General features: G+C 37.8%; 1 protein-coding gene across 1 annotated transcript; it reads right to left on the bottom strand.

Annotated features, from left to right (window-relative positions):
• Positions 1-567: 567 nt before the first annotated feature.
• On the bottom strand, positions 568-10,582 carry LOC117292891 (cleavage and polyadenylation specificity factor subunit 4-like). The gene is made up of 7 exons (XM_033775063.1): positions 10,385-10,582; positions 8,796-8,999; positions 8,349-8,444; positions 7,158-7,251; positions 5,796-5,949; positions 5,199-5,327; positions 568-1,874 (listed from the first exon to the last, which is right to left on the bottom strand). The coding sequence occupies exons 1-7, from the start codon at positions 10,485-10,487 to the stop codon at positions 1,770-1,772; spliced, it is 885 nt and encodes a 294-aa protein (XP_033630954.1). The 5' UTR covers positions 10,488-10,582; the 3' UTR covers positions 568-1,769.
• Positions 10,583-13,120: the final 2,538 nt, after the last annotated feature.

Here is a 13,120-nt window from a genome sequence, read left to right as displayed (position 1 = left end):
GCAGGGCAATGAAATCGTGCCAGATTCATTTTGCCGTACAGGCTGACAGGCAAGTCACATAGGATTGATACAATGATATCCACAGTTTGTTCAAACTAAAGATGAAAATAGAGATCAACATATTCTGTAGTCTATCTATTCAGAGATAATAGAACAAGTAGTTGCTAACTTCTTACCAAGCATAAGGATCTATGGTATTAATGCAAAAAATAGTTACTGTCCTGACGTTTTGACCCTAGCAGAGTCTTTGTTGATAGCTAACAGAAAAGAGGGAGATTTTTTAGCCTTCCAGAAAGACTCTGCTATATTATACCAAACTTGATAATTAATAATTAAATATCATTGATTTGTTTTGGCTGTTAAAAATACATTAACAGAGAGGGAGTGGCGACTTGGAAAAGCAGCACTGTCTGTCAAACCCCTTCAAACATTACATGACTTCTACTAAGCCTGGGCGTCTAGTGAAATTTACTAATCGACTAGTCGCACCTAATATAATTTTGACTTTGACACTAGTCTGCTCATTTCTGCTTAGCAGACAATTGTAAAGCAATACATGTACTTTGCTTCAAGCAGCTCGATGAAATTGGGCTCTGGTGATATGGACTTTTGCAAAATCAAAATTAAAGGCATAAGCAAATTATAATGCATGACTTTATCCAGCTTAAAATAACCGTGATGCACAAAAGTAGCATCCTGAGTGGTTTGATAAAAGTAAAAAGCTGTTGTGAAACTTAACTTTAAAAAATCTACTGTTGCTCCTTTAAGAACAGACGAGTACGCCCCAAGTCTCAAAATTGTTTCAAAGTTCAATTACTTCATTTGTTATCCTGATCTATGGAGGATCACCATACCTCATTAGTAAACTTTCCCCATGGCTTTGTCATCAACCAGCCTAGTGGAGGGGTGCAGGTTGAATTTTCCACAGGAGTTCACCTGCACACAAGTGAACAAAATCACACCACTGTAGAGTTATAATGGCATGTCAATACAATAGCTTGCCATTTTTTAACGGAGTGCCCTCTCAAGTCGATATGTCCTCATGACAAGCATGAGGTGAGATGAGACTAAGCCTAGATGAGACAAGGCTAACCTATGCACCAGGGAAAAGATAGGACTACACAAGAGCAACGATCTAGTCCAAGCCATGTCATCCAGGCAATGAAGCAAAGACGAGACAGCACAAGGCCATTGTTCGAGTCCAACTGAAGTCACTAGGGCAAAGATGGCGCTGCTTACAGTTCGAGTCCAAGCCAAGTCGCCAACGCAGATGATACTCCACAATGTCAATACAGGAGTCCAGACCTAGGGGTCTAGATGATGCTGCCCAAGTTTGATGCTCGTGTCCAACCCAAGTCGTCCAGGCAAAGATGAGACTACACAAAGTCAATACCAGAGTCCAGGCCTCGATAACACTGCACAAGGGCAAGGGTCGAGTCCAACCCAAGTCACCCCCTGCGCAAGAGCAACATTCGGGTCCAACACAAGTGATGTATCTATTGTTCAACAGACCCCTCCAGCACCGAGTAGCCTAAGGGCCCAGATAATGCTGTTCAAGGTTCGAGTCCAAACCAAGTCACCCAGGCAAAGGTGAGACTACACAAGGGCAACGTTTGAGTCCAACCCTCGTGACCCATGTACCTATTCCTCAACAGACCCCCTCCAGCACTGAGTGTTAACGCTGCTAGATCTGGGGTCAGAATGAGAGTGCAACGGTTGGCTGGTCAGTAAAGATGTTAAAGAAGGAATTTTCTCACTTGCACGGAAACCTACTGCCTGTTGGGTTGATGGTTTTGGTCACTATTGGTGTTGTTTAAGAATGCCTGGTTGTACCCTTTGGGACACCTGTTGGCAAAATGGCCCATCTCTCCACACTAAAAAGTAAAAAGAAATTATTATTATTACTATTTATTCGTCATGAAAACAGCAAACAATCAACATACATTCTCAAAAAATTTGTACTAAAAACAAACTTTGTAAAACTGTGGCCAGAGGGACTTTAATATACCTCTGGCTACACACATATGAAAATTGCCTACATAAGATTATTAACATGTTAAAAAATCTATAAAAGTATATATATTAAGCTAAACAAAAATGCCCACCAATAGAATATATAGCTTAAATGCAAGGTGGCCAAGTTAACCCTTGCTGTCCCAAATCCTTCTGTAGATGGACTGCAATTGGCGTCATCGGTTGCTATATTTGATGAACTGGGCACCCATGAATATCTACCTTTGGCTGAGAGTAATGCACAGCGCGTTACACTTTCCATTGTTTTGCATCAAAGATGACGGTCAATGACACGTATTGCAAACATCCTATATCCCCATTGCCGAAATGAAGGATTCAAAAGGACTGAGGGCTGTAGGACTCAAGCAACAAGTGCTTGTCACTGGGTTAGTAATTCCATTTATAGCCACAGTCTGAACATGTTGGTGTGAAGTGACATAGGAGAAGAGGATATTTCAGGCCTGGAGTTTTATCTTAGGGCAAGGCCATTTTAAATTTGCTAAGGGCACTTCCATTGTAAAATCTGAAAGTCTATGAGACACTTACAGCTGTAATGTAGAAATTCAGCGCTTGCACAGTAAGCGGAGAATGGTTATCATAAGCGCAGAGTTCGGCTGTAAGCAGAGCCATGAAATTGGGCCCTGATCAATCTATAAGATATGTACATAACCTAGTCATCTAATCTTTAACATATTCAGAGTGTTGTTAAGGAAAGACATTGCGGTCCAATCCCCTTTGACATGTCATGCTGTGGTGAAGAGGGGACGGGGCTTTGAGAGCATGTCTAGAATGCCTCAAAGTGGACGACAAAATACAACTACAATCAATGGACTTGGACAGCTTGACCGTTTAAACATTTTTTTTGCCCAACAACCCAGCTGTCCATACTTTTGACCGGTGTCCCTACACTCTTTTACCGATGTCTCCACACTCCAGAAGCTAGGCTTACGAAGCTGTTAGTTTAAATATACTAGCATAACAAGTTACTTGGTAATAAGCAATGGAGATCTGTTGATGGTCTAACACATTGTGAGAAAAAGACTCCCTCTAATGTCATGTAGGATTTGAGAAAAGAGGTAATTGCTCTATAAAGTATTTGAATCTGTCAGAAAGACTTCAGCCCTGAAACCTTAAGATTTACTTGCACTGTTTAAATATAATAATCCAATATTACTTGCTCAGGAAAACTAGGATTTAAAAAAACATCAAAGTCCTTTTTGTAGCATACATGTGCATGCAGTTTATGCATATCCTTTACTGTCCTGGAAACAAAAACACACATACATGGCAACTGTGTTTTCCTCATAGGCTGGTTGAGGCATTTCCTTAACTATCCTAGGTATAAAAAAATACATGTTAACTTATGTTTTTCCTCCTAGGGTGGTTGAAGCATTTCCTTAACCATCCTAGGAATAAAAAATACATGTTCACTTATGTTTTTCTTCCTATGATGGTTGAGGCATTTCCTTAACCATCATAGGAATAAAAAAATTAGTAAACATATTTTCTATTCCTAGGATGGTTTAGGAAATGCCTCAACCATCATAGGAGGAAAATAAAGTTGCTATGTGTTTTTAATCATAGGATGGTTAAGGAAATGCCTCAACCATCACAGGAAGAAAACATACATGTTAACTGTGTGTTTTTTTTCTTCTAGGATGGTCTTTAATTTTCCTCAACCATTCTACGAATAATAAAGACGTGCTAACTGTGTTTTTCCTCTTAGGATGATTTGGGCATTTCCTTAACTATCATGTATATTGACTGTGTTTCTCCTCCTAGGATATTTTAGGCATGATCTCAACTTTCCTAAGTCTGTTTATTGTTTACCCCCCTTGAAGGATAGGGTAGGCAACAGTAAGTGTTGTACAACTGATGTTTATTCAAATCCTGGAAAAGATTCAATTAAATAAGGATTCCTTTTTAGGGAAATGTCTGAAAACTGTAGCAGTTTTGATTGAGTCAAGAATAATTGTGATATTTATGTGCCTTTTTAAATTTGCCGATTCAATAATTGTTTACATCTACACAAAATATTAGTGCCCACACACAGCGCAGCCAGTGGCAAGAAAATTTACACAAAAAAGTAAGCGTTCTCTGTCATTCCTTGTAGATTTTACCCATTCAAAAAAGAAAACCTGATAACTTTTTACAATTCTAATTATTTTAAATATAATATCACTCATTATCCTAGTGTTCCATTAAAATAAATCCACATGGATTCAGGTGCGATGGCTTTCACACCTTTGTCAAACACATATCAGATTAGTGGTGATAACAATCTTAATTTCCCAACTCCTAGCTGATTTCCCCCATTGAAGCCCTCCAAAGGTATGCGTCCATGAACCCACAAGGTCGGTCGGTCGGTCTGTATTCTTCCGTCCAATGTAATGCATTGGATTGTGTTTAGCGTGTAGCACAGGGAGCGATAGTGGTTTACTATAATCCTAACTAATCCCCCCATTGTGTCTTAATCCACACACTTGAAGCTAACATGGTTGAATCGTGTTTCTAAAGACCTATTATCTAAGTGCTACTGTATAAACAATGATAAATGAACACCGAGGCCAAGACCAGGTGCAACAAATCCAGGTTAATTTTGGAGGATTGCTGTCACATTATTATTATTAATACTAATTATTTGGTGCAAAAAAAAGGACAAAACACAAACATAAACAAAACAAAAGCCAGGGACGTATGCCCGGAATTAAAAAAAATTACCGAAAGACTGTACTCCGAAGGCCTTAATTCCAATATTATCTCTGGTCACATTAAAAAAAATATTAAAAAAAAATATTTACTTATTTACATTAAGCCTATAAAACATTCTGAACATTAGACAACATTAAAAAGAATCAAAGGCAACAATTCATGAAGGCAACAATTCATGAAGGCAACAATTCATGAAGGCAACAATTCATGAAGGCAACAATTCATAAAGGCAACAATTCATGAAGGCAACAATTCATGAAGGCAACAATTCATAAAGGCAACAATTCATGAAGGCAACAATTCAAGAAGGCAACAATTCATGAAGGCAACAATTCATAAAGGCAACAATTCATGAAGGCAACAATTCTAAGGGAGTAAGGGTTCATGACATTTTAGGGGAGTATAATGTGATCAACTTTGATACTAAACTTTCAATACAGTTTTTGGGGGAGATGCAAAGATATTAAACTGACCTTAAAACACTTGACGGTGTCCATATTCCTGAATGGCCGATGAGATTGGAAATGTTGACCATTGCTCTGAGGCTGCCCTGGGTTCTGGTTGCTTCCTCCACCAGCGTTAGTGTCTACCGTACCGAGAACCTGCACAAATAACAAAAGAGATCAAATACAATAAAGTTGGTAAAGAAACATTGTCCTGGACAGTACTAAATCTGCTGGTTGTCCTGGACTTATTTTAACAAGGGCTCTTATATCATCTCATCAATCGCAATCTTGTTGGCAATCTTGACTGAGAGCAAAGAATTGGCGCTTACAAAACGCAAGGAACTTCGCACTTACATGACTTAAGTCAAGCGTATTTCCTGGGTTAGCAAGAAATTGTTACTTGTGCGTACTCCACCGTGACCATGTCCTTGTTACTATGCATTCTTTTTTTACACAGCTAGAGCAGCAATTCGGCGCTTGCACAGTAAGCAGAGAATGGTGATTGTAAGAGCAGAATTCGGCGGTAAGCAGAGCCTTGAAATCTGGCCCAGGTTTTTCAGTCATTGCACCAAGGTCAGGAAAATATTTTCCCATAACGCATGAACAAAAACGATTTACACTGACCCTGTCTGTTTGTTGTCTGCCTTGTTGTGAGGAGCTCCATTGGTTGGGTGCCTTGGGGCAGTTGACCGCCTTGTGCCCAGACTCCCTACAATTGTGACATATCAACTTCTTCATACCATCCTTCACCTCCAGCACAGGAAGGTCAAACTTAGGGCTAAAGAAAGAAATAAACAGGTGCAAGAATTTCATGTACAAAACTGTACCTAACACTTTCCCACCATACAATTAAGACACATTAGATTCTAGTCAGTTTGCTTAAAGGCACTGAACACTATTGGTACATGTCAAAGACCAGTCTTCTCATTTGGTGTATCCCAACATTTTTATGCATAAAATAACATCTTTAAAAATTTGGACTCAAAGCTGTTTGGGGGGGGGGGGGAGGGGTGACTCCATCTACCCCTTTTGTGATGTCAATCGAGGCAGACTTTGCCTCGATCGAACATCGAACACACGTAAGAGCAAGTACATGCAAGTCCTAGTCATGAGTTTGTACGTTTCGAATAAAGGTTTATTTCTTGGATTTTTCCGGCAATGTCGACCACGTGTATTGCTGCTGGATGCAGCCAAACAACTAAAGATGGGGTAAGTTTGCAAAGTGGTCCGGTCCGACGTCTTTTCCAGCGCTGTGCAGCAAACAACTCAAGCCATCGTGCTTTGAGAATCCGGAATACACCACACATTTTGACATCAAGAGAAAAGTTCTTTTCTGAAACATGACGCCATCCCAACAATTTTTCCACCTGGTGGGAAATCTTGGATGGTACCTGAAAGACGTGACGAATTTAAAGGAGCATTTGCCTCGCGTGAAAAAATCGGGTATTATTTCAACTTTGAGGACATGTTTTTAGCTTGCACCAAGTGTCACGATCTGTGTTGGCACTGCATGCGATTCACCATGCTGGGTAATCTGAATGGACCATCTGCACAGCAGCCATACAGTGCGTGCAGTCTGATCCGTGACTGAGTCCTGTTCGTAGGCATCATACCGATCAGGTACCCAGACGTAGTGTACAGGGCCAGACTACATATTTTCTCTTCAAATATCGCGCCTCGATTGACGTTACAAACAGCGCCCCCTAATGGTTTATAACTTGAAAACAACCACAACATTTCATTCAATAGATGAAACTGTGCATCGGGGATAAAGAATATTAATTGGTAGGACACTGCTCTAGAATTGCAAGGGGCGGGGTCCGAATCCCACCCGAGTAATATGCCTGTTATTGTTTTCACAGAGCTTAGGAAAGTACTGAGTATACCGTGCGAACACACATCGGTGTACAAATTGGGTAGGCCCTATTAAACCAATATGCCATTTCACTACTAATAAGTATTTATATACATTGTAAGTCCACTTACTGTTGGAATTTGCATTCTGATCCTTCAAGACAAAAGCCATTGAGGTAGTTCTTACACATGACTCTTCGAACGTGCCGGTTTTTACACGAGGGACCTTTGGAGATAATAACAACATTTGAAAAATAGTAATTATAAAAAGCCAAACTCTGAATTAAAATACACTCCATAGAGAATTATAGGTCGAGCTATAAAACAAGAAGCCAATAAAACAATAACAACACTATCTTAATAATCGTTATAATAACTAGTTAAACAGAGCCAAAAAGTTATTTTTTTATGCAACTATTGATCAACTTAAAAACAACAACTAAGTACCTAAGGAGTCCTAACTGGAGGAATATAACTAGAAAAAAAAACCAAAACAGACAGGGAAAAAAATACATAATTTCTATTTTCATAAAGCTACTCCCTGGTCCCTTTAAAAAGAACATGAAACAACTACGTACCTTAAGGAGTTATATTAATAATAATTATAATACTGAACATTTATAATGCACACTTATGGCACATACAGAGCAAAATAGACAATAAAAAGCAACATTACACGTACTTAATTATTATATACGTACATTGGTATTTATTTACAACAAAATGACCAGCAGCAAAAGCTGAAAAGGTCAAAGTACAGTGTACGTCTTAAAAATAGCAACAATCACAAATTAAAAGGCAACTAAGTGTTAAAAGTACAACATTTACAAAAACTACATAAACAAATTATTTGAGCAATTATTGAATGAAAAATTACAAAACTGACTGGTTCAATGGCAAAATGCAAGAACAGTGTGCAAGAACAGTGAAAATACAAACAACCACAAGAAAAATAGATGGGATTTTTTTTAAACAAGAGCAAACAAGATATAAAATGAAGAATGTAAAAAGTACTAGCAATGCACTTAAAGATGCATTCAAATAAACAATAATGGCAAGGTTACTTAATGAAAACCCAGAAACCTTTGGAAAACTGCACTTGCCAATCAACATCACACTTGCCCAATGATCTGGGCTAAATTTCAAAAAGCTTGTAAGCACAAAAACTTGCTAAGCACAGAAAAGTAATGCTTAAGTAAAATAGGTTTCCCGCCAAAGTTAAATTAAGGTTACATTGTTGTGACCTGTGCAAACACGCCAAAGTTCAAAAGAGAGAAAACATTCTATATAAGCCACTGAAAAATAAATTTGAGATTATCTCACCGTGTTTGCAGAAGCCTCTGTCGTACCAGGGGCAGTCCCTGACCTTACTCTCTGGGTCAATGTGAAGAAATGGACATTCTTTGTTGCTACACATGCCTTCAAAGGGAAAATGTAAAGAAAAAGGTTTTAGGAAAACTCTTTCTACAAAACAAAGGCTGCCAATTTCACACAATTGATTTCAATTTCATTGCTTGAAAGCCTTCTGCTACACATGCTTGCAAAAATAAAACGTATTTTTTTTTTTAATCAAGAAAAATCTTTTTACAGTTATAACTTCTACAAAAACTAAGGATGTCAGCTTCACAGTATTGATTTCATAGCTTGAAAACTGTCTGCTGCATTACAAATTTCAGAAATGTCAGCTCTACAAAGCCGTCCGAGCCACAAAGGCCTTTGCAAAAGGCTAGTCAACCACTGACCCTCTTTCATTCATAATTCAGAACTTACCAAACTTGGTGAAGAAGAAACATTCAGGCATCTTGGTCATATCAAACTGATGGAGAAATTCACACTCGTCTCCTTTCTTACAGAGTCCCCTCAGCCAATGTTTACATACAACGCTCTTCTCTCCACCCACATGACGGAACGGACACATGCTCCCTTTATGGCAGTTGTTCTGTTTGTAGAACTGGCACACGGCAGAGCCTGACTCTGTTGAATCAAACAATCAAAATGGTAAGAAAAAAAGTCATCTAAGATTGCAGATTTACATAAAATGTACAGTCTAATGATGATGATTAGTAGAAAACATCTCTTGAAATATTTCTGTCTGAAACGTCATTTTTGATGAGTCCTGTGAGCTGTTTTTCTGTAGTGCCCTCTGCAAGGTTCCAATATAAACATACAATTTTTCCCATAGAAGTGCCCCTTACCAAAAGAAAATTGCTTTTTTTCATTGGATTAGGTGTTATAACAAGAAGCGTTTATGTGTGCAAATTTCATCAATATCTGGACCGACTTTAATCTTTGAAAATGATGTTATCAGGAGTAGGAGTAGAGTTTTTCAAGACTTGGGGAAGCCATCAGGGAAATTTGGGAAAAGTTTCCGTATGGCGCCACCACTTTTTCATTCAATATGAAATAATATAGACTCTAATTTTAAATTGGATACTATATTATTTCATATCCAATGAAAATGTGGTGGCGCCATACCTTAAATGAGATATCCCTTTTGGTAAAGTGGTGGCGCCATACAGAAAGTTGTCCATGGTTCATCATGCATTTACTTTAATAATTACATTTTAAATTTAAGGAAATGGCAGAATTATATTCCGGAAAAGTTTGTTACCCCTGACGCCTAGAATTCTAAGTTCCTGCTTGAAAATATAAAATTTGAGTAGTACATTGTAGCATGCATGCACATTTATAGCCCAGTGGCGGCGGTTTGTGCAGTAAAGACGAGACAAGACAAGACAAATACTGAGATTCCTTTTTGATAACTTTCCGTAGGAATGGTGCCACTATAAATTTGGATAACTTTCCTTATGGCGCCACCACTTTTTCACTCATTTTTACAAAAAGGGATATCTCATTGAGGTAAATTAGATACTATATTATTTCATACCGAATGAAAAAGTGGTGGCGCCATACAGGAAACTTTTCCATAAATTTAACTAATTTTTACAAAAAGGGATATCTCAATCTCATTGAAGTAAAATAGATACTATATTATTTCATATCGAATGAAAAAGTGGTAGCGCCATACAGAAACTTCTTTTCAAATGAATAAAAAAGTGGTGGCACGATACGGAAACTTTCCGAAAAAGGAAATCAGACTAATTTTTTAATTAATTTAATTAAAATTAAACTTTAATTAAGTAAATTGAGGGCAAGAATAAAATATTTAAATTGAAATAAGTGGAAGAATGTAAACAAAAATGTGTTTACAACCAGTGCATCAAAAACACACAAAAAATATCCATGGTTATTGCTTATTTATTGCTCGATCTACAAAAACACACTTAATAAAAATTAACAACAATTGGTGGCAGGTAAAACATTTCTCACGTAACTGGTTCAACATGTTTCTAACTTACTATCCATCCCTGGAAAAGGGAGAGGTTGCGACCCGATTTGCTGCTCCAAAGCCGTCTCCAAATCGAACCTTAAGCCTTCCACGTTTGCCACAATGCTCTGCATTTTGTCAGTTGGCAATATGAGAACACGATTGATGAAAAAATGTGTAATTTGCCTTTAAAAAGACGCAGCGTGTTCGAGCACCAGCACTCGGCAGAAACCAGAAAATCTTTTGCAAAAAAAGTGAATGGGTTGAAGTGCGCCCTCTTGTGTCTTCATCTGTAACTCGTTTTCGTCTTAGAGCTCTCTGCAGAGCAGGCACTATTGCATGTGATAACAAAATACTTGAAAGAGCAAACTGATAATGAAAAATAAGATTTTGTATAGAAAAATATACATTTAGAAAGTTTAAATGGTAAAAGGAAAGACAAGCAAGATTGGCTAAATGACGAATATTGTAGTACAAATGATTATCACTACTTTTTGTTCTCACCCAGATGAGAGAAGGTTTTGTTTTTGTTTTTTGAGCATTGGTCAATTTCTACCCCCGAGATAGGTATTGCCTATTTTTCGCCTTCGAGGACCTCTAGCATTCTTGAGACTTGAGCATTCTTGAAAATAATCCACAAACCACCATTACACTGCTACAAACAGCCTCTCAAAAACAAAACAACAAAAACACAATTTTTTAAAGTATCGCTGAAAATCGGGAGACTTATCAATCTGAGAAGCATTACCACAATAACGCTTTTCAGATTCAAATGATGGTGCATAAAATCTGATGCATTTTTAACATAACCACATCACTTCTCAAAATGATTTATAGAAGAAATACTGCTGCAGGCTTCCAACAAGAAGTTTTTTTTACTTTGGGCATTAACTTGAGAGTGCTGTCCTACCTTCTCTTTAAGCCCTGTTTTTTGTATTAGTCCACCAGCACAACATAGAATGTTTGGGAGGCGGACTTGACTTGAAGGGACAATTATCTTGGGCAAATCTGTGAATCTAGATCAAACCATGCCACTGGTGAGGAAGGGGGAAAGGGTTTGGGGCAGTGTCTCAAGCGCGAGGGGGATGGGAGGGGCGTGGCGGGGGTTTCCCTTGTAAACATAAAAATGCTCCGGAAAACTTTCTGTATCCCCGACACCACTTTTTTATTTGTTATCTAATTTACTCACTTAAGATATTCCTTCTTTTTTTAATGAGTGAGTCAAGCTGGATATGGAAAGTTTTCCAATGCTCTCAAGAATACTTTGAGATTAAAGGGAAGGTACACTATTGGTAATTGTCAAAGACCAGTGTTCTCACTTGGTATATCTCATTATATGCAAAAAATAACAAACCTGTGGAAATTTTGGCTCAATTGGTCATCGGAGTTGGGAGAAAATGATGAAAGAGAAAACACCCTTGTTGGACGAATTTTTGTGCTTTCAGATAGGAATAAAAGACTTCTAGCTAGAAGTCTTTTATTATTTTAGTGAGAAATTTCCTCTATTTCAAAGTCTATGCTACTTCAGAGGGAGTCGTTTCCAACAATGTTTTATACTATCAACAGCTCTCCAATGCTCGTTACCAAGTCAGTTTTTTAAGTTAATATTTGTTTTGAGTAGCTACCAAACATGTGAGCAACAAGCAACTAAGGACAGCATTAATTTAGATTAAATCTCTTCCATAATGAAAATGTTGGTTCTAAATTGAGGGTTGAGATTTGTTGGTCCAGACCTTTCGAAGTATACTTCAATTGTTTCAAGAGCTTACAATTTTACATTTCTGTTCCCATAAACTTATTTTTTGTTATCACACCTAATAAGCTTCAAATGTAAGAAACCAGGGCCCAATTTCGTAGAGATTCACAAACAGCAAAATGCTTACCAGAATTACCAGCCAAACTGCCATGTCAAAAGTACAAAATGTGACAGGTAGTAGGCCTATCCTGCTCATTTCTACTGAGCAATAAAACTTTAAGCAATACTTTCTGCTTACAGCAGCTCTATGAAATTGGGCCCAGGTATATTTTTCAGGTGCGTTTTATTGAGCAAAGTGAAATAAGTTGTAGACACCGAAGAGTAGTTTGTCCCACTGTAAAGTGACTTTATTATCAGTAACATTATAATGGTTTGAATAGAGTAATAGTTACACTTATGTAACGTCTTCCTGCAAATGCGAATGTGATACAATTTTGACTCAGAAATTCGCAACAAAATAATTCGCAACAGGTGATCAACTCCTGCTAAACATTCACAGCAAAAACAGCCATCTTATGTCAAAAACCTGCTTAACATTCGCATTCGCAGGAAGTATGAACCGGTATGGTTAATATATTATTTTCACCTCCTCCTTTTCTTTATTTTCCCCTCTTTAGACAAAATTTTAAAACATTAAATATATCAACTCAGTAGGCCTATTAATAACATCAGCCTGTGTTTGTGCTGACAGAAAGAACTATAAAAATTACATCATTTTCATTCAACGCGCCTAAGTCTTAAAGGCAGTGGACACTATTGGTAATTACTCAAAATAATTATTAGCACAAACCTTACTTGGTAACGAGTAATGGGGAGAGGTTGGTAGTATAAAACATTGTGAGAAACGGCTCCCTCTGAAGTGGAGTAGTTTTTGAGAAAGAAGTAATTTTCCACGAATTTGATTTTGAGACCTCAAGTTTAGAACTTGAGGTCTCGAAATCAACCATCTAAACGCACACAGCTTCGTGTGACAAGGGTGCTTTTTCTTTCATTATTATCTCGCAACTTCGA

This window comes from Asterias rubens, chromosome 7, assembly GCF_902459465.1.
Source record: "Asterias rubens chromosome 7, eAstRub1.3, whole genome shotgun sequence".
NCBI classification, from domain to species: Eukaryota; Metazoa; Echinodermata; class Asteroidea; order Forcipulatida; family Asteriidae; genus Asterias; species Asterias rubens.
Note: the sequence above shows the minus strand (reverse complement) of the source record. Positions and strands in the feature narration are given on the sequence as shown.